Raw genomic sequence first — 22,322 nt, 5'->3', positions numbered from 1 at the left:
GTCCTGCTCTAGAGATTTGAGCACATAATCCAGGCTGACCCTCCAGTGTAGTGCTGAGGGAGTGCTGCACTGCCAGCGGTGCTGCCTTTCGCATGAGACTTTACCCCCTCAGGTGATCCCATGGCACTATTTCGAAGAAGAGCAGGGGAGTTCTTCCCGCTATCCTGGTTAATATTTATACCTCAATCAACATCACTTTTTAAAAAAAAACAGATTATCTGGTCATTATCTCATTGCTGTTTGTGGGAGCTTGCTGTGCGCAAATTTGCTGCCGCGTTTCCCACATTACAACAGTGACTACACTCCTAAAGTACTTCATTGGCTGTAAAGCGCTTTGGGACGTCCTGAGGTTGTGAAAGGCGCTACATAAATGCACGTTCTTTAGTGGCAGTGCGGAATGTCAGCTTGGCTCAGTTGACAGTGCTCTCGCCCCCTGGGTGCTAAGATGCTCCGGGACTTGGCACACAGTCTGGGCTGACACTGCAGTGCAGTACTGTGGGAGATTGTTCTTGGGGCGATTGAGTCAGGAAAGCAGCAAGTATTGTCCTTCCATAGTTACCCTGGAGCCTCAAATCATGCAAAGTCAACCACAAAGTGTGGCACTAGAGTGGCGTGTAGGCCTGGCAGGTTAAGGACTGCAAGTTCCCCTCTCTAAACTTAGAAGATAATGAGGGGGCTCGACAAGGTGGATGCAGAGAGGATATTTCCACTCATAGGGGAAACTAAAACTAGGGGCATAGTCTCAGAATAAGGGGCCGCCCATTTAAAACTGAGATGAGGAGAAATTTCCTCTCTCAGAGGGTCATGAATCTGTGGAATTCTCTGCCCCAGAGAGCTGTGGAGGCTGGGTCATTGAATATATTTAAGGGGGAGATAGACAGATTTTTGAGTGATAAGGGGTTATGGGGAGTGGGCAGGGAAGTGGAGCTGAGTCCATGGTCCGATCAGCCATGATCTTATTAAATGGCAGAGCAGGCTCGAGGGGCCAAATAGCCGACTCCTGCTCCTATTTCTTCTGTTCTAAAGGACGTGAGTGAACCCGTTGTGTTGTAACGACAATATGGCAGATTGGTCCCAGCTCACAACTGACCAGATGTATGACTTTCGGCCTCACGGTTTGCCCCGGCAGAATGTGCCTCACGGTTTGCCTAGTGGCCTCTTGCTGTTATTGCAGCACCATACCTGCCCAGCTTCCGTGAATGGTCAGAGCTGCAGAGTCAACGTTACGTTACATTTTTGGGGGGGTGGGCGTTCCCTTTAAGGGGCCATTCAGAATACTGCGCGTATGTGGGTTTTCCACATTGAAAAGCTGATGAGCAGCTAGCGTGGGACGTGTAGAGAGCAGCGCAGATTAACGGGAACATTGCCTGCAGTTATACACTGGCTTCAGTCCATGCTGAAGTTTGGTAGAATTGAAAGTCGTGCCTGTAATGTGTTTGCTTCATGGGTTCTTTGCTTAAGAATTCATAGCAACACATTGCTATTAAGAACTAGTTGATTTATTAGCGAAAGGTTTAACAATCACACTACACATTACCAGTTCATCCACCAGGCTCACCGTGGATTCCCCCGAACCGAACTGGCCGGGGTTTTATTGAGTCTTGTGAACATCACATGACTGGCTAAGCCACTCCCAACTCAACAGCTCTACAAACCTGTGAGCATGCTCACGGGTACACACATTACTGTGCCCAATCTGCCTGCAGCGCAAAGCAGAGAGCGACTCCCTCCTGTAGACCCGGGCTCTGTGCTTGCTCTGTCGCTTCAGCACCAGCGGGACGCCAAGCCACTTTACACACAAGCTGCCTTTGCGGCAGATACGCCCAGAGGAGCCGTCCATTAGATGAGACGATAAACCACGAGCGGGACGGAATTTTGGACGGGTGAAATGAAATGGATTGATGGTTTAGGAGAAAGGTTAGAAGACGTAGGGCAGGAGGAGGCTCGTGTGGACCAGTAGGGCCAAATGGTCTGTTTCTCTGGTAGTAATTCCATGCAAAAGGCCCCATCTGGTCACTTTAGGTCATCCAAAACTCGGCAGCCCGTGTCCTAACTCGCAGCAAGTCCCGCTCACCCATCACCCCTGTGCTCGCTGCCCCGTGTCCTAACTCGCACCAAGTCCCGCTCACCCATCACCCCTGTGCTCACTGCCCCGTGTCCTAACTTGCACCAAGTCCCGCTCACCCATCACCCCTGTGCTCACTGCCCCGTGTCCTAACTCGCAGCAAGTCCCGCTTACCCATCACCCCTGTGCTCACTGCCCCGTGTCCTAACTCGCAGCAAGTCCCGCTTACCCATCACCCCTGTGCTCACTGCCCCGTGTCCTAACTCGCACCAAGTCCCGCTTACCCATCACCCTCTGTGCTCACTGCCCCGTGTCCTAACTCGCACCAAGTCCCGCTTACCCATCACCCTCTGTGCTCACTGCCCTGTGTCCTAACTTGCACCAAGTCCCGCTCACCCATCACCCCTGTGATCACTGCCCCGTGTCCTAACTTGCACCAAGTCCCGCTCACCCATCACCCCCTGTGCTCACTGCCCCGTGTCCTAACTCGCAGCAAGTCCCGCTCACCTATCACCCCTGTGCTCACTGCCCCGTGACCTAACTCGCAGCAAGTCCCGCTCACCCATCACCCCCTGTGCTCACTGCCCCGTGTCCTAACTCGCAGCAAGTCCCGCTCACCCATCACCCCCTGTGCTCACTGCCCCGTGTCCTAACTCGCAGCAAGTCCCGCTCACCCATCACCCCCTGTGCTCGCCGACCGACATTGACTCCCGGTTCAGCAACGCCTCGATTTTAAAATTCTCATCCTTGTTTACAAATCCCTCCATGGCCTCACCCCTCCCTATCTCTGTAATCTCCTCCAGCCTCACAAACCCCTCCCGAGATATCTGCACTCCTCTAATTCTGCCCTCTTGAGCATCGCTGATTATAATCGCTCAACCATCGGTGGCCGTGCCTTCAGCTGCCTGGGCCCCAAGCTCTGGAACTCCCTCCCTAAACCTCTCCATCTCTCTACCTCTCGTTCCTCCTTCAAGACTCTCCTGTCACCTGTCGTAATTTCTTCTTATGTGGCCTGGTGTTAAATTTATTTGTTCTGTCTTATAACACTGCTGTAAAGGCGCTACGTTAAAGGCGCTATATAAATACACGTTGTTGTAGTCATGGGAGGGACTGAGCAGCTCTGTACTTGCACCGTTTCAATCATTCCCCCCAAACTCTCTGTTTATTGTCAAGTTGCTTGTTGTGGTTTAATAATGAGGCACCCGAGGACCAACATTGTTTCCCCTTCCTGCCAGGCGATCCGTGGAAACCAGCGAGACTCCCTGCCCGCCAGAGCCCCAGCAGCCGCCTGCTCACAGCAACAATCCCGGGGCCTGTGCACTGGCCGAGCCGACCGGCAAAGGTTCAGTGGCAAGGCCCCCACTCCCGGAACCCCGTGTGCCTTACCCCCGCTTCTCCGCTCTGAGCGAGAGCGACCAGAGGAACTACGTGCAATTCATGATCAGATACAAGAACGTGCATCGCATGGGCCGGCTCCAAGGCAAAGTGTACGGATATCTCGTGCAGTATTCTGTGAGTAAACTGAAAAACACCTCCAGGGGCTGGAATTTCGGCGTTGATGTTTTTGGGGCGATAATCACGTGGTGCGGTAAAGTTAGCGTCTGGGAACAGTTTGCGCCTCCGTCAGTAACATTGGGCAGCTGGGCCCTGCGTCGGGGGCGCAGCGCTAAGGGAGGCGTTGTACACCCCTCTCGGGGTGGGAAACTCCCGTGCTAAAGAACCGGGCCGGGAGCGCTCCCAGAGATGCCTGTGGGAAGTGCGATTAAAAAGCCACAAAAATATTCCCAAAACATCGCCCACGCCAGCACAACACAAATTGTTTTTTCTCTTTTAATTTTTTTTGCAATCACACTTACCTTAGGAATCCATTACTGAATCCTGCAGTCGGGATGGTTGGCCCGGCCTGATTTCCCAGGCGGTCACTGCGAGGCGGACAGGTCGGGCAATCATCCAAACTCGCACCGGTGTCACAACCAGGGGCGCTGTACACCGGGCGCAGCTCTTCCACGTGCTGCTCCGCGCCGCCACAAAACCGGAGCCAAGGATCGCTGCGGGGCGCCCAGAACACCTCACCCCCGCCACTGCAGCCGCTCCGGAAAAACGGAGCTGAGGGGAGCCGAAAATCTGCCCTGTTAATGACTGTAGTTTTGAATTACAAAGCATTGGCCCTGAAATTGCGGTCTGAAATGATGAGCACTCGCACCCGAAGAGGCCCCCGCACAGTTCCCGGTTTAGGCAGGCAAAATTCTTTCTAATTTTCTGAAGCCCTCTATCAGGTCACCCCTCAGCCTTCTCTAGAGACAAAGGCCCCAGCCTGTTTAGTTTTTTCTAATAGGTCTAACCTCTCAGTTCTGGTCTCAGCCATTTTTTTGCATCTTCTCCAGTGCCTCGATATCCTTTTTGTAATATGGAGACTAGTTAGTGGGATCTAACCAAAGTTCCATGTAAGTTTAACATCACTTCTCTGCTTTTGAATTATATTCCTCAAGAAATGAAGCTCAGTGCTTTGTTTGGACTTTTTACATAAGAACATAACAAATAGGAACAGGAGTAGGCCATACGGCCCCTCGAGCCTGTTCCGCCATTCAGTAAGATCATGGCTGATCTGATCATGGACTCAGCTCCACTTCCCCGCCTGCTCCCCATAACCCCTTATCCCCTTATCGGCTAATAAACTGTCTATTTCTGTCTTAAATTTATTCAATGTCCCAGCTCCCACAGAACTCTGAGGCAGCGAATTCCACAGATTTACAACCCTCTGAGAGAAGAAATTTCTCCTCATTTCTGTTTTAAATGGGCAGCCCCTTATTCTAAGATCATGCCTTCTGTTCTAGTCTCCCCATCAGTGGAAACAACCTCTCTGCATCCATCTTGTCAAGCCCTCTCATAATCTTATACGTTTCGATAAGATCACCTCTCATTCTTCTGAATTCCAGTGAGTAGAGGCTCAACCTACTCAACCTTTCCTCAAAAGTCAACCCCTTCATCTCCGGAATCAACCTAGTGAACCTTCTCTGAACTGCCTCTAAAGCAAATGTATCCTTTTGTAAATATGGAAACCAAAACTGCATGCAGTATTCCAGGTGTGGCCTCACCAATACCCTGTATAGCTGGAGCAAGACTTCCCTGCTTTTATACTCCATCCCCTTTGAAATAAAGGCCAAGATGCCATTGACCTTCCTGATCACTTGCTGTACCTGCATACTATCCTTTTGTGTTTCATGCACAAGTACTCCCAGGTCTTGCTGTACTGCAGCACTTTGCAATCTTTCTCCATTTAAATAATAACTTGCTCTTTGATTTTTTTCTGCCAAAGTGCATGACCTCGCACTTTCTAACATTATACTCCATCTGCCACATTTTAGCCCACTCACTTAGTCTGTCTATGTCCTTTTGCAGATTTTTTGTGTCCTCCTTACACATTGCTTTTCCTCCCATCTTTGTATCGTCAGCAAACTTGGCTACGTTACACTCAGTCCCTTCTTCCAAGTCGTTAATATAGATTGTAAATAGTTGGGGTCCCAGCACTGATCCCTGCGGCACCCCATTAGTTATTAATTGCCAACCCGAGAATGAACCATTTATCTCGACTCTCTGTTTTCTGTTAGTTAGCCAATCCTCTATCCATGCTAATATATTACCCCCAACCCCGTGAACTTTTATCTTGTGCAGTAACCTTTTATGTGGCACCTTGTCAAATGCCTTCTGGAAGTCCAAATACACCACATCCACTGGTTCTCCTTTATCCACCCTGTTCGTTACATGGCCTTGTTATCTTGTGTTGCTACGTTTAGTGATATGTATCTGTAACTCCCAGATCCCTTTGCTCCTCTACTCCATTTCAACTCTTACTTCCTAAGGATTATGTGGCCTCCTTATTCTTCCCACCAAAATGCACCATCTCGCACTTATCTATATTGAAATTCGTTTGCCATCTACACGCCCATTCTGCACGTCTATTAATGTCTTCCTGTATGTTGTCGCAGTCCTCCTCCGTATTCACTACATTCCCTAATTTGATGTCATCTGCAAATTTTCAATTCCTGATAATAATGGTCCCAGCAAATGGTGACCAATAGTGGTACACCACTTCCACCCATTTGCCAGTCTGAGTAACGACCTTTCACCCCCTACGTTCTGTTATGTAGCCAGCTTGCTACCTACTCTGCTACTTGTCCCCTGACTCTGCATGTTCTGCCCTTAGTCTTGAGTATATTATGCAGTGCCTTTTCGAAGTCCTTTTGAAAGTCCATCTATTTCATATCCGCTGCATTAGTCTTGTCTGCTCTTTCTGTTACTTCTTCACATAATTCAATATGGTTGGTCCAGCATGGCCTTTCATAAGAAAACATAAGAATTAGGAACAGGAGTAGGCCATCTAGCCCCTCGAGCCTGCTCCACCATTCAATAAGATCATGGCTGATCTGGTCGTGGACTCAGCTCCACTTACCCGCCCTCTCCCCGTAACCCTTAATTCCCTTATTGGTTAAAAATCTATCTATCTGTGATTTGAATACATTCAATGAGCCAGCCTCAACTGCTTCCTTGGGCAGAGAATTCCACAGATTCACAACCCTCTGGGAGAAGAAATTCTTTCTCAACTCGGTTTTAAATTGGCTCCTCCGTATTTTGAGGCTGTGTCCCCTAGTTCTAATCTCCCCTACCAGTGGAAACAACCTCTCTGCCTCTATCTTGTCTATCCCTTTCATGATTTTAAATGTTTCTATAAGATCACCCCTCATCCTTCTGAACTCCAACGAGTAAAGACCCAGTCTACTCAATCTATCATCATAAGGTAACCCCCTCATTTCTGGAATCAGCCTAGTGAATCATCTCTGTACCCCTTCCAAAGCTAGTATATCCTTCCTTAAGTAAGGTGACCAAAACTGCACGCAGTACTCCAGGTGCGGCCTTACCAATACCTTATACAGTTGCAGCAAGACCTCCCTGCTTTTGTACTCCATCCCTCTCGCAATGAAGGCCAACATTCCATTCGACTTCCTGATTACCTGCTGCACCTGCAAACTAACCTTTTGGGATTCATGCACAAGGACCCCCAGGTCCCTCTGCACCACAGCATGTTGTAATTTCTCCCCATTCAAATAATATTCCCTTTTACTGTTTTTTTTCCCAAGGTGGATGACCTCACACTTTCCGACATTGTATTCCATTTGCCAAACCTTAGCCCATTCGCTTAACCTATCCAAATCGCCTTGCAGCCTCTCTGAGTCCTCTACACAACCCGCTTTCCCACTCATCTGCAAATTTTGTTGCACTACACTCTGTCCCCTCTTCCAGGTCATCTATGTATATTGTAAACAGTTGTGGTCCCAGCACTGATCCCTGTGGCACACCACTAACCACTGATTTCCAACCTAAAAAGGACCCATTTATCCCGACTTTCTGTTCACCAGCCAATTCTCTATCCATGCTAATACATTTCCTCTGACTCCGCGTACCTTTATCTTCTGCAGTAACCTTTTGTGTGGCACCTTATCGAATGCCTTTTGGAAATCTAAATACACCACATCCATCGGTACACCTCTATCCACCATGCTCGTTAAATCCTCAAAGAATTCCAGTAAGTTAGTTAAACATGATTTCCCTTTCATGAATCCATGCTGCGTCTGCTTGATTGCACTATTCCTATCCAGATGTCCCGCTATTTCTTCCTTAATGATAGTTTCAAGCATTTTCCCCACTACAGATGTTAAACTAACCGGCCTATAGTTATCTGCCTTTTGCCTGCCCCCTTTTTTAAACAGAGGCGTTACATTAGCTGCTTTCCAATCCGCTGATACCTCCCCAGAGTCCAGAGAATTTTGGTAGATTATAACGAATGCATCTGCTATAACTTCCGCCATCTCTTTTAATACCCTGGGATGCATTTCATCAGGACCAGGGGACTTGTCTACCTTGAGTCCCATTAGCCTGTCCAGCACTACCCCCCTAGTGATAGTGATTGTCTCAAGGTCCTCCCTTCCCACATTCCTGTGGCCTGCAAATTTTGGCATGGTTTTTGTGTCTTCCACTGTGAAGACGGAAGCAAATTTCCTTTTGAAATCATTGCTGACTGCCCTTTATTATATTTTCAGTTTCTAGATGTTTCGCTACTCGATCTTTGAATAAAGATTCCAATATCTTTCCAGCACCGACGTAAGCTAATTGGCCGATAGTTCCCTGGATTTGTTCTGTCAGCCTTTTTATATATAGGAATCACATTAACTGTTTGCCAGTCCTCTGGCACTATTCCCTTTTCTCACAAATATTTATTTATATATCTATATCTATATATATTATATATATATATATATATCTAGTGCCTCTGTTATCTCTTCACTAGCTTCTTTTAATATGTGTGGATGCAATCCATTCGGACCAGGAGTTTTAGTTTCCCTAACTTTGATTAGTTTAAGAACATACGAACATAAGAATTAGGAGCAGGAGTTGGCCATTCGGCCCCTCGAGCCTGCTCTGCCATTCAGTGAGATCATGGCTGATCTTCGACCTCAACTCCACTTTCCTGTCCGATCCCCATATCCCTTGATTCCCTTAATATCCAAAAATCTATTGATCTGTCTTGAATACACTCCAAGATTCAGCCTCCACAGCTCTTTGGGGTGGACAATTCCAGAGATTCACCACCCTCTGAGCGAAGAATTTTTCCACATCTCAGTCCTAAATGACCGACCCCTTATTCTGAGACTGACACCTGGTTCTAGACTCCCCAGCCCGGGGCAAACATCCTCCCTGCATCCACTCTGTCAAGCCTACCCTAAGTTTATCAATTATCTCTCCCATTCTACCTTAAATGCCTTTAAACTTTTTGATCTACATAAGAACATAACATAAGAATTAGGAGCAGCAGTAGGACATTCGGCCCCTCGAGCCTGCTTCCCCATTCAATGAGATCATGGCTGATCTCTTCTAATGTCATGTCCACCCTGTTAGTCTCCCTGGTAAATACTGAGACAAAGTAATTATTCAATATTTCTGCCATTTCATTGTCATTTCCTGTGAGTTTATCATGGGTATCCCTTAGTGGCCCTTTCCCTATCTTAATATTCCTTTGTTATTTATGTGGCCATAAAACATTTTACAATTTCTTTTTATGTTCTTTGATAATTGAATTCCGTAGTTTCTCTTTGCCTTCCTAATTATTTTTTTGATTTATTTCTCTTTGTATTCCCTTTTGTCATCCTCTCCTTTGTTGACTCTGTCCATCGTGTCTCCCTTTTTCTTCAGTTTCAATCTTATCCTCATCTCTTTATTCATCCATGGTGTGTCATTATTGACTAGTTTGTTAATGTTTTTAGTGGAATATACTTCTCTTGGATTAATAATCACTTTAAATTATGAAGAGGGGTGGGAGGAGGCTGGCGATGGGCCGATTGGCCTGTTTCTGCGCTGCAAATACTGTGTGATTTCCCACTGCTGTTCACTTCTGTCAATATTTCTTTCCAAATCCAGGGAACTATCGGCCAATTAGCTTAACGTCGGTGGTAGGAAAGATATTGGAATCATTATTCAAAAGTTTCCACATACCTTCCCCTCATAATTAACTTCTTTCCAATCTTGCTCTCCTGCCAGATCATTGTTGGCGGTATTCACGGAATCTCTCTGCCCGCGTTTTACCTCCAGATAGTCATGTGCACCAGTTGCAGTTGTAATTGTGTGGTGATCTGTTTCAGGAGCTGAGGAACGCTGTCCAGAGTGAAATGCCGGAATTCATGAAATACCTGCAGAATGCGGCGCGAACGTGTGCCGAGGATTATGACGCCATCAATCCCGATGCTCTCCGCTACACTGAGGTAACGTGTCCGGATTTACACTCTGCCCGTGCCCTAACTCGCACCAAGTCCTGCTCTCCCATCACCCCTGTGCTCTCTGACCTACATTGGCTCCCGGTTAAGCAATGCCTTTATTTCAAAATTCCCATCCTTATTTTCAAATCCCTCCTTGGCCTCGCCCCTCTCTATCTCTGCAATCTCCTTCAGACCCACAACCCCCCCCCCCCCCCCGAGATGTCTGCGCTCCTCTAATACTGCCCTCCTGAGCATAAGAACATAAGAATTAGGAACAGGAGTAGGCCATCTAGCCCCTCGAGCCTGCTCCGCCATTCAATAAGATCATGGCTGATCTGGTCGTGGACTCAGCTCCACTTACCCGCCCTCTCCCCATAACCCTTAATTCCCTTAGTGCTTAAAAATCTATCTATCTTTGACTTGAAAACATTCAATGAGCTAGCCTCAACTGCTTCCTTGGGCAGAGAATTCCACAGATTCACAACCCTCTGGGAGAAGAAATTCTTTCTCAACTCGGTTTTAAATTGGCTCCTCCGTATTTTGAGGCTGTGCCCCCTAGTTCTAGTCTCCCCCACCAATGGAAACAACCTCTCTGCCTCTATCTTGTCTATCCCTTTCATGATTTTAAATGTTTCTATAAGATCACCCCTCATCCTTCTGAACTCCAAGGAGTAAAGACCCAGTCTGCTCAATCTATCATCATAAGTTAACCCCCTCATTTCTCGAATCAGCCTAATGAATCGTCTCTGTACCCCTTCCAAAGCTAGTATATCCTTCCTTAAGTAAGGTGACCAAAGACTCCATCCCTTTCGCAATGAAGGCCAACATTCCATTCGACTTCCTGATTACCAGCTGCACCTGCAAACTAACCTTTTGGGATTCATGCACAAGGACCCCCAGATCCCTCTGCACCACAGCATGTTGTAATTTCTCCCCATTCAAATAATATTCTCTTTTACTGTTTTTTTTCCCCAAGGTGGATGACCTTGCACTTTCCGACATTGTATTCCATCTGCTAAACCTTAGCCCATTCGCTTAACCTATCCAAATCTCCTTGCAGCCTCTCTCAGTCCTCTACACAACCCGCTTTCCCACTAATCTTAGTGTCATCTGCAAATTTTGTTGCACTACACTCTGTCCCCTCCTCTAGGTCATCTATGTATATTGTAAACAGTTGTGGTCCCAGCACTGATCCCTGTGGCACACCACTAACCACTGACTTCCAACCGGAAAAGAACCCATTTATCCCGACTCTCTGCATCCCTGATTATAATCGCTCAACCATTGGTGGCCGTGCCTTCAGCTACCTGGGCCCCAAGCTCTGGAACTCCCTGCCTGAACCTCTCCGCCTCTCTTTCCTCCTTCAGGATGCTCCTTAAAACCTACCTCTTTGACCAAGCTTTTGGTCACCTGCGTTAATTTCTACTTATGCTGCTCAGTGTCAAATCTTCCTTATTTCATCATCATCGTAGGCGGTCCCGCGTATTGACGATGACTCGCTTCCGCGCCAAAAAGGGATGAGTTCACAGGTGTTTCAATGAAGGACCTAATATTCCAGATCCCGAACTACATCCTGAAGGGTGGAAGATGCCTGTGCGTAGATTTATTTAATGTGTGGTGACCGTTGCACACCAGCCACCACATGGGCTTGACAGAGCGAGGTCTAGGCAAGGATTAACCAAGATGACTGGAGATCTGCTCTGCTGCACGGTCCTAGTACACACACATATCGCACTGTGGGCTGGCCCTGAACTCGCGCCTCTCCTGGGCCCCGATCACGTCCCTCTACTGTTGTGAAGCACCTTGGGACGTTTCACTACGTTAAAGTCGCTATATAGATACAGTTGTTGTTGTACTATCCATACATGTTTGTGTGTGTGAATTTTCCATATTTGCATTTTATCTGCTTTGTAACCCGTAGTCCTGGATGCCTGAGTCTGGGTGACAGCATGTGTTTTCCAGACTGCTGGATTAAACCCTCTATATACTGGCTGTAAAGGGTCCTGTATAAAATCAGTCCAGTAATGATTCACTTTAGCGATAATCTCTTCACTTTCTCTGCTTCACTAAGATAATTCCTCTATCTGTGGTGCTGCACCCTCCTCTTACACTAAAACCTGAAGCAAATTATTCACTTAGCATTTCTGCAGTTGTCATCCTTTGATCTGTTATAATCCACCCTCACTGCTAACTCTTCATGTGCTTCGAAATCCTTTTGCTCTTAACCTTTGTTACAGATTTCTTCATGTTCCCTCTTTGTCTCATTAGTTAATTTCTATTGTTTTCTATAAACCTCGCAGTCCTCATTCTTCATCCTGAGACAACCCTCCTCCTGTTGTACAATACTGGCCCGAACTGCTCTCATCGTTACATTGTCCCAGAAATACTCCTTTGGCAATTCAAGGGTTTCAGTGGGTAGCACACTCGCCTCTGAGTCAGAAGGTTGTGGGTTCAAGTCCGACTCTAGGGGCTTAGGCACATAAATCTAGGCTGACACTCCCAGTGCAGTGCTGGGAGCACTGCACTGTCAGAGGGGCAGTACTGATGGAGTGCCATACTGTCAGAGGGGCAGTGCTGAGGGAGCACTGCACTGTCGGAGGGGCAGTACTGAAGGAGTGCTGCACTGTCGGAAGCGCAGTCTTTAGGATGAGAAGTTGAACCGACGTTAACCCTCTCAGATGAAAGCAAAAGATCCCAGGGCACTATTTGGAGAAGCTGGAAGTGCTCCTGGTGACCTGACCAATATTCCTCCATTAACCAACACCTAAAACAAACATTGATTCATTCATTTCCTGTTTGTGGGATCTTGCTTTGTACAAACTGGCTGCTGCATTTGCCCACACAACAACAGTGACTACCAGACGTAATTCCATCGGGAAGATGGTTACGGTAAGTTGGTGAAGCCCGTGTTCAGACCAGAGGGAAGCAGAGAGCCGAGTTGAAGAATGGGATGCTGCTCCTGATATTTGGACATGGTTTGGGAGCAAATGTGGAGAGGTGAGACTGAAACGGCGAGGAAGAGTTAAACTGGCGAGACAACGTTTGCTCAGGGTCACAGATGCGGACAGAAGAACAATACGGTCACTTGATCCACATTCAGTGTCCCTACTGATGGGACCACAGCTTGGGCTGTGAATACCGGAACAAGGACACGGAACTTGCTCTTTGCCATGGAATGAGTGTTTGGGACCTTGCACAATGGCGTCCCAGGGAGTGAACGGAGCCCATCCCGCTGGTCCCTATCCCACGGATCCCATTCCCAGGTCCCCATCAACCTGCTCCCGATCCCTGGACTGTGGTCCCGCTCCCGATCCTTGGACTGTGGTCCCACTCCCGATCCCTGGAATGTGGTCCCGATCCCTGGACTGTGGTCCCTCTCCCGATCCCTGGAATGTGGTCCCGCTCCCGATCCCCAGAATGTGGTCACAATCCCCGGAATGTGGTCCCAATCCCAATCCACGGAATGTCCTCCCGCTCCCGATCCCCGGAATGTCCTCCCTCTCCTGATCCTCGGAATGTCCTCCTGCTCCTGCTCCTGTTGAGCTTCATTGGAGCAGTGTACGAGGTCGAAGGGGGCGGAGAAGTAAAGTGAGAGGCAACCGGGAGCCTAGGCTCACGCGTGCAGACTGACTGGAGGCGTTGAACGACGCGATCACCCAAAATCTGCGTTTGGTCTCCCCTGAGTAGACCGCGGAGATAAATCGGGAGGGAAAATCCCAGTCTTGTGTTGGAGCTCCTGGACTTCACCACGTGGCCAGCGGCTGAAACAACATGCAGATCGAAGGCGCCCCGAGCTTGACAGGGCTGGGGTTTGGTAAGCGAGGGTTGCGGACGGCAAACCCGGGTCTGGCTTTCCCCGCATGCTGTGGAGTTTTAATCGTCCGGTGTGTGTCGTTTTACTTTGCCACCATCCCCGGCCGGCTCGGCTTCCAGTTGAGTGGTGAGCTCTCCGGAGCCAGCCACAGGTGCAGTGGGAAGCCTGCGGCTGTTAGTGGGAGCGTGGCAGGGGGGGGGGGGGGTGGATATCGGACCCCCCACCCCATGCCGGAGTGGGTTGGGGAATTAAAAGGACAAGCGACCGGAAGCTCAGGGTGCCAGAGGAAACCTGTTCTCCCCTCTCTTCAGCTGCCGGGTTTCCCGAGGCCTGGGAAACCTGGCTGGCCAGAGCTCAACCTGCATAGGTTAAATCGGAGGCTCCCCACCTCGTTAAAATATTTAAATTGCCAACCCACCTCCTGGTAAACCTCTACAAATTGTTCCTTGTCGAGCATATATTCAATTCCCGTTTCGAAAGTCACTATTGAATCTGTGTCCACCAATCTCAGGCTGCGCATTCCAGATTATAAAAACTCGTAAAGAAAAGAAATTTCTCCGCATCTCCCCTCTGGTTCCTTTTCCAATTACCTTACATCCATGTCCTCTGGTTACCGACTCTCCTGACAGTGGATACAGTTTCTCCTGATTTATTCCTGTCGAAAGCCCACATAACCGCCGTTAAATCTCCCCCGAACCTTTTCGGCTCTCGAGAACAATCCCAGCTTCTTCGTCTCCCCACATAACTTCGGTCCCTCATCCAGGTATCATCCTAATAAACCTCCTCTGCCCCCTCTCCTAGGCCTTGATATCCTTCCTAAAGTGCGGTGCCCAGAATTGGACGCAATACTCCAGCTGAGGCCTCGCCAGTGTTTTATAAAGCTTTAACATAGCTTTCTTGTTTTTGTATACAGTGCCCCCATCAACAAAGCCAAGTATCCCATACGTTATGTGCTGGGACGAGCTGTGACACCTTTAACATTGAAAACACAAATCACAGCGCCACCCACAGGCATAACGGGTATTGCAGATAAATGTGAGCACTTTAATCAAGAGGTTAACAGGAGTTTTCAATGGAAAGTGTGTTCCATATACTGAATTTTTAATCTGATAGTGTATGTGTGCGTGTGTCTGTGTAAATATGCCTTTGTGTGTGTGTGTGTGTGTGTGTGTGTGGAAAGTGTATCGTGGTGTTCAGTGCACACTCTGATTTGGAGACAGTATAACTCTCATTGATCCGTACACTTTCATTGCAGGAAGTTTTAGGAACTTGGAATGAAGGTGTGAAGAAATATCCCGAACTTTACACCATCAGTGAAATGACGAGCATCATGGGAGGGAAATTCATCCCCGATCTCACCCTGCGATTGGAAAAGAAGCTTCTGTGTATGGTAATCGAATGAGTCGAGCATCTGATTGCGTTCAGTACCCGGCCTTGTTCAGTCGTGCTTCTCTCATCAGTTCCAGCACTGGAGGGAGGGGGGGATAAGAACATAAGATTTAGGAGCAGGAGTAGGTCCTATGACCCTTCAATGAGATCATGGCTGATCATCGCCCTCAACTCCACCTTCCTGCCCGATCTCCATATCTCTCGATTTCCCCCAGAGTCCAAAGATCTAGACCAATGTTCCCTGCAATTATTTCTGTGTTCGCGGCCCCTTTGTGGCCCATTCAAATTTCTGCGCCTGCGCATTTTTTCCCATTGAGAAACCGTCAAGCTTCAGACAGCTGCGCGGCTAAACGGGAACCTCGCTGGGGATTCCGGATAGAGGTTTAAAAATTAAATTCCTCAAGTTCTGGCAATCAGGCCAGCTCGGGAACTGAACCTGGGCTAATCTCATTGCATTTTATGCTGAAGCCCCTCCTGTAACCAGACCTCCCGCCCCTACAATTCCTCGTGCCACTGAGCTGGCCCCTGGTTCTGCCTGTACTCTTGGTTGAAAGTCTAGCAAGGCGACATTAATTGTCCATCCCAGCTTGCCGAGAGTAGGTGGAGGTTGGGCCCTTGGAAGACGTGGCTTGTTAGGCCACTTCTGTGCTGCATTAAGCGTCAAGCACATAGGGGGGTGATTTTAATCATATTTAACACTAAGTTTCATATACCCTCAGTGAGTTATATTTGCCTGTCTGCACACATCACTTTCCAGTGCTCTGTCAGGAAACCTTCCCAAGCAGTTTTCATTTTTCTAGTCACTTAATGTCCTTAAAATGCTTGCACTGGTGACTAAATGAGGTATTTATATTAAGCAAAGACCAGTTTTGGTCTCCTTACCCAAGGAAGGATATACTTGCCATAGAGGGAATGCAATGAAGGTTCACCAGACTGATTCCTGGGATGGGGAGATTGTCCTATGAGGAGAGATTGAGTAGACTAGGCCTATATTCTCTAGAGTTTAGAAGAATAAGAGGTGGTCTCATTGAAACATACAAAATTCTTACAGGGCTTGACAGGGTAGATGCAGGGAGGATGTTTCCCCTGGCTGGGGAGTCTAGAACCAGGGGTCACAGTCTCAGGATAAGGGGTCGGCCATTTAAGACTGAGAGGAAGAGAAATTTCTTCACTCAGAGAGTGGTGAATCTTTGGAATTCTTTGCCCCAGAGGGCTGTGAAGGCTCAGTCTTTGAGTGCATTCAAGACAGCGATCGATAGATTTTTGGACTCTAGGGGACAGATCTGGAAGGTGGAGTTGAGGTAGAAGATCAGCCATGATCTTACTGTATGGCAGAGCAGGCTCGAGGGGCCGAATGGCCGACTCCTGCTCCTATTTCTTGTAATTTGGACAATTCAATTCATGAGTGAAGGAAAGGTGGGTGAATTTAAATGGATAACTGTAAAATGCGAGGAGCTGGGCGAGCAGATAGTGGAGAAAGGAACATTCATTCCCAAAAAATTGCCAGGAATTACCCAAGCAGTGAATCTACTTCCATTGCAGGTAAGCTCGCAAATTCCGTAAAGTGGGCCGGATGTTGCAAGAGGTGCGATCTGATTGGGGGCAGCCGGGTGGGTTTGTAACGGGCAGGTTGCGCTTTTCTAATTTAGTTGAGTTTAGGGAAACGGCAGTGTACAGAGAAAGGGAATGGTTTATTTGGATTTGATAAGATGCCACAACACAGAAGGTAAATGCACGTTGCATTAAAGGAAATGTACTGCATGGACCGAGAGTTGGTTATTGGCAAAAGAACCCGAGGCAACATGAGACAACATGTTTTACACAGCCAGTTGTTGTGATCGGGAAGCCGCTGCCTGGAAGGGTGGTGTAACCCGATTCAACAGTAACTTTCAAAAGACTATTGGATATATACTCGAAGGGAAAAACATATGCAGGGTTATGGGGAAAGTAAGACGAATTGGAAAAGTAGAGAGCCAGCACAGGCACGAAGGGCCGAATGGCCCGCTGTGCTCTGTCATTCTATGATTCTGTGAATTGGATATTGAGCTGAGACGGAGGTGTTTCAGAATGGTGGGATGTGAATGGTGTGACCCACAGATCTGTGCTGGACCACGCTTCCATTTTACGCACCTGGTTTGCAGGCACAACTAGAAAGATGCCAAAGTTTGCTGATGCCACTAGTTAAAACTCTGGTCCCGTCTACTTTCAGAATTGTTTTCTATAATTCAACAACGGAAATTTCCAGGCTAGATTTTCTGCAACGTTTCTACGGTTGAAACCTTTTTGTCAGTGGATATTACTGAGAAGTGCTTGTTGACTCAGTTTTCTGACTCTTTCTCTTTCAGGGCAGGGCTCTGTTTCTGCGGGTCCCAACCGAAACTTCCTTAAACCAGTTACCAACAGATTATAAAACCATCAGTGCATTTACTCCGCCTCCAGAGAGGGCATCTGCCTTTGAGTCCGTAAGTCTCGTACACAGAGAACGTGCTTTTACCGTTCGGCAGCTCGAGAGGAATGGGTCGGGAATTTTATGTGTTATTTAGATGTTTGTTGACCTGGGCAGGTCTCGTCTTCCGGTGAAGCGAGGTTATTGGCTCGGAGCACAGGTCTCATTCGGTCGCCATTTTACAGACATCCAATCGGTCCTTAATCCAATCTGTTCCTTAAGCTCTGACTGCAGGACCTCCACCCTTTTCTTCCCTATGCCATTGGTTTCGATATGGACTATAACTTCTGGCTCTATCCCTTCCCCCAGCGGAATGCTCTGCACCCTCTGTGATGAAACTTACACTGGCACCAGGGAGGTAAAATACGCTAGGGATTTATACTAAGCTATCTTTACAACCCTGCACCAACAAGTAAAATAAACTTGCCGTCATTCCCATTTAGCGCACACAGCCAAACTAGTTGTCATGCTTATAATCTTAGCGGGGCCCAGGAGAGGCGAGGGCCCAGGGGCAGCACGGGCCAGCCCACACTGCGATATGTGTGCGCTCTAGGACCGTGCAGCAGAGCAGGTCTCCAGTCATTTTGGTTAATCCTTGCCACTGGACCAAGACCTAGCTCTGTCAAGCCCGTGTGGTGGCTGATGTGCAACGGTCACCCCACGTTAAAAAAATCCACACACAGGCATCTTCCACCCCTCTAACATATAGTTCAGGACCAGGAATATTAGGTCCTTCTGTTTAAAAAAAGGGGGCAGACAAAAGACAGGTAACTATAGGCCGGTTAGTTTAACATCTGTAGTGGGGAAAATGCTTGAAGCTATCATTAAGGAAGAAATAGCGGGACATCTAGATAGGAATAGTGCAATCAAGCAGACACAACATGGATTCATGAAGAGGAAATCACGTTTAACTAATTTACTGGAATTCTTTGAGGATATAACGAGCATGGTGGATAGAGGTGTACCGATGGATGTGGTGTATTTAGATTTCCAAAAGGCATTCGATAAGGTGCCATACAGAAGATAAAGGTACGCGGAATCAGAGGAAATGTATTAGCATGGATCGAGAATTGGCTGGCTAACAGAAAGCAGAGAGTCAGGATAAATGGGTCCTTTTCAGGTTGGAAATCGGTGGTTATTGGTGTGCCATAGGGATCGGTGCTGGGACCGCAACTGTTTACAATATACATAGATGACCTGGAAGAGGGGACAGAGTGTAGTGTAACAAAATTTGCAGATGACACAAAGATTAGTGGGAAAGCGGGTTGTGTAGAGGACACAGAGAGGCTGCAAAGAGATTTGGATAGGTTAAGCGAATGGCTAAGGTTTGGCAGATGGAATACAATGTCGGAAAGTGTGAGGTCATCCACCTTGGAAAAAAAAACATTTATTATTTGAATGGGGAGAAATTACAACATGCTGTGGTGCAGAGGGACCTGGGGGTCCTTGTGCATGAATCCCAAAAAGTTAGTTTGCAGGTGCAGCAGGTAATCAGGAAGGCAAATGGAATGTTGGCCTTCATTGCGAGAGGGATGGAGTACAAAAGCAGGGAGGTCCTGCTGCAACTGTACAGGGTATTGGTGAGGCCGCACCTGGAGTACTGCGTGCAGTTTTGGTCACCTTACTTAAGGAAGGATATACTAGCTTTGGAGGGGGTACAGAGACGATTCACTTGGCTGATTCCGGAGATGAGGGGGTTACCTTATGATGATAGATTGAGTAGACTGGGTCTTTACTCGTTGGAGTACAGAAGGATGAGAGGTGATCTTATAAAAACATTTAAAATAATGAAAGGGATAGACAGGATAGAGGCAGAGAGGTTGTTTCCACTGGTCGGGGAGACTAGAACTAGGGGGCACAGCCTCAAAATACGGGGGAGCCAATTTAAAACCGAGTTGAAAAGGAATTTCTTCTCCCAGAGGGTTGTGAATCTGTGGAATTCTCTGCCCAGGGAAGCAGTTGAGGCTAGCTCATTGAAAGTATTCAAATCACAGATAGATAGATTTTTAACCAATAACGTAAGGGTTACGGGGAGCGGGCGGGTAAGTAGAGCTGAGTCCACGGCCAGATCAGCCGTGATCTTGTTGAGTGGCGGAGCAGGCTCGAGGGGCTAGATGGCCTACTCCTGTTCCTTGTTCTTATGTTCTTATGTTCATTGAAACACCTGTGAACTCATCCCTTTTTGGTGTGGAAGCAAGTCATCCTTGATACAAGGGACCGCCTATGATTATGATGATATTACTTGTAGTTTAATAATAGAACTGACAGAAATTTGGGCATCAGAAAAAAAAGACTTGGATTTACATAGCGCCTTTCATAACCACCGGATGTCTCTCAGCACTTTACAGCCAATGAAGTACTTTTGGAGTGTAGTCACTGTTGTAATCGCAGCAGCCAATTTGCACACAGCAAACTCCCACAAACAACAATGTGATAATGACCAGATAATCTGTTTTTGTTATGTTGATTTAAGGAATAAATATTGACCAGGACACCAGGGATAACTCCCCTGCTCTCCTTTGAAAAAATGCCATGGAATCTTTTACATCCACCTGAGAGAGCAGACGGGGCCTCGATTTAACGTCTCATCTGAAAGACGGCACCTCCGACAGTGCGGCACTCCCTCAGCACTGCAGTGTCAGCCTAGATTTATGTGCTCAAGTTCCTGGAGTGGGACTCGAACCCACAACCTTCGGACTCCGAGACGAGAGTGCTGCCCACTGAGCCACGGCTGACACTGATGAGAGCAGAGCTGATTGGGGTGGAGGAGTTTCTCTGCAGTATAAGCTGAGGTGCTAGGCACCGACAGTGCAACTTGTTACACACCTTTAAACCGTTGTTAGCTGAAGTGTAACTGGAAGCTCTTTATCATTCACTTTTTATGTGGAATGAAAAATATTTCAAGTTGGCATGTATCGTATCGTATCGCAGAATTGCTGGCTAAAATTCCCGAGCGATTGTTCCTGTTTCTCCAACCCTCCGAGATCTCTGCGCTCCTCCAATTCTGGCCTCCTGCGCGTCTCCGGTTTTAAATGCGCCACCATTGGTGGCCGTGCCTTCAGCTGCCTGGGGCCCGAAGCTCTGGAACTCTGTGACTTTGTGAACTGAGTGTCGGATTGACGAGTAGTTCACCACAGCACTAGAACAGTTACGGTTCAGGTCTTTGGGTGTCGAGAATAATTGAAACAATTCTCAGCTATTCCAATGAAACACTTTAATAGCAAATAGTAAAAATACCGACAAGCAAACCACACAAGCCTCACATCTTGTGTACTATATAGTCCGTTTAAACAGAGCTGATCAGTCTCCACTCTGGTGTCCTGCGTCAAGTTCCTAACTTGAGGTCCTTGTGTCTCGAGGTGTTGCTCCTAGGTTCTCTCTGATTGACCAGCCTTTTCTCTCTACTTTAATATCATTCTTAGACTTAGTCTACATGCCCCAACGTGCCCATGGGGTGACTCATATCTGAGGCCACAGTCTTCCAGAACATCTTGTGGTAGTCACAAGGCATCTCACATTTTCTTTGACCTGATTACACACCCTTGATTAGATGAAGCTTGGCGGTCTTTGAATTTCTGTGTGTTTGCTTTTGATAATGTGATTATCGTGTCCAGTTCCGTTGTGACTTGTTGTCCCGTATATGCGACATGTCTTGACCTGATAGTGGCTGCAGTATTTTCCACAGTCCTCCCTTTGATCATATTAACCATAGGTTATATTGATCATTCTTCTTCATCCTCATAAGTATCTCCTGTGACATGTTGCATAGCCTGATAGACTTCCACGTTGTTGAGGCTCAGTTTCAACCCCTTTTTCCAATCGTACCATGCTCCTCCAGGTGATACACAATACGAATATTATAGCAATCAGGATCACCGAAAGGTGTGAGAGCAGCCTGATTCATGGGTGTATATTGATATTCTCACCCCAGTTCCATATTTCATCCCACCAAGTATCTAACTTGATACCTTTTATTCCTTGGCCTATTTCCTTCGTGTTCTGCTCCACTCATATATAGGTCTGATGTACCAGTTCAAGCTGATTCTCGTCAAATGTTCCTTTTCTAACTGGATATTAATGTCATATTTCTCAAAGTAATTGCCCAGATTCCTTTCAGGCTATCAGTCACCTTGACCCTGACAGTATCTCTTCCCTCTTCATTATCCAATCTCATGGGTATTAAAGGGTGCATACAGAAAGTCGGGATTTTTATGGGACATTCCCAGTTCCCATGGTGATAGCTGACTTCGGTTGTGAAACAATAAGTTTCATTACCCTGGTGATGGATTCCATTTTCAGGGTACAATTCACAGCCAAGGTCCCCTTGAACCCACACCTGGCGGTGTTGGTGGAATAGATTTTGTATGGACATATCACCACTCGCTCTGTTTGTTCGCATTGATCAAGTCTGGTGCCGACCAAAGTATCGTTCTGTTCTACGGCATATGACAACAGATGGTCATACCTTACCCAGACTCCTCCCAGTATTCTCTCTATATTCTGGATCTTCACCGAATTCATCTTTCCTTGCTCTACCATAATTAGTATACCTATAACTAGACCCAAGGCACTACTACTGCTACTGCCCTTGCAGTCCTTGTTGAACCAAACTTTACAAAGTTTCCTCAGTTCACAATTGTTGATGTGACCATCATAATAATCCTTGCTTCTGACTAGTGTAAATAGTTGGGTATTGTTTATCCAGGTTGGTACTTTCTCCTGGTTAGCTAACATTAAATGTTCTCTTAGTTGATTCAAAACCCAGTCCCCATTATCACTACATAACGTTTGGCTTTGAGTTAT

General features: G+C 47.3%; 1 protein-coding gene across 6 annotated transcripts in view; it reads left to right on the top strand.

Moving 5' to 3' along the window:
- Nucleotides 1–22,322, top strand: part of LOC139234171 (annexin A2-like) — a 138,361-nt gene that overhangs the window by 7,487 nt on the left and 108,552 nt on the right. For 4 of the 6 annotated variants that reach the window (XM_070865198.1, XM_070865201.1, XM_070865199.1 and 1 more), the window contains exons 3-6: nucleotides 3,301–3,577; nucleotides 9,757–9,876; nucleotides 14,940–15,074; nucleotides 17,419–17,535. In XM_070865198.1, the coding sequence (XP_070721299.1) occupies nucleotides 3,301–3,577; nucleotides 9,757–9,876; nucleotides 14,940–15,074; nucleotides 17,419–17,535 (649 nt within the window). Of the gene's footprint in view, nucleotides 1–3,300; nucleotides 3,578–9,756; nucleotides 9,877–13,597; nucleotides 13,685–14,635; nucleotides 14,720–14,939; nucleotides 15,075–17,418; nucleotides 17,536–22,322 lie in introns of those variants that run through there. The other 2 variants (XM_070865203.1, XM_070865202.1) reach the window with 2 other exon arrangements.

Source organism: Pristiophorus japonicus, chromosome 21, assembly GCF_044704955.1.
Source record: "Pristiophorus japonicus isolate sPriJap1 chromosome 21, sPriJap1.hap1, whole genome shotgun sequence".
Taxonomy (NCBI): domain Eukaryota; kingdom Metazoa; phylum Chordata; class Chondrichthyes; family Pristiophoridae; genus Pristiophorus; species Pristiophorus japonicus.
Note: the sequence above shows the minus strand (reverse complement) of the source record. Positions and strands in the feature narration are given on the sequence as shown.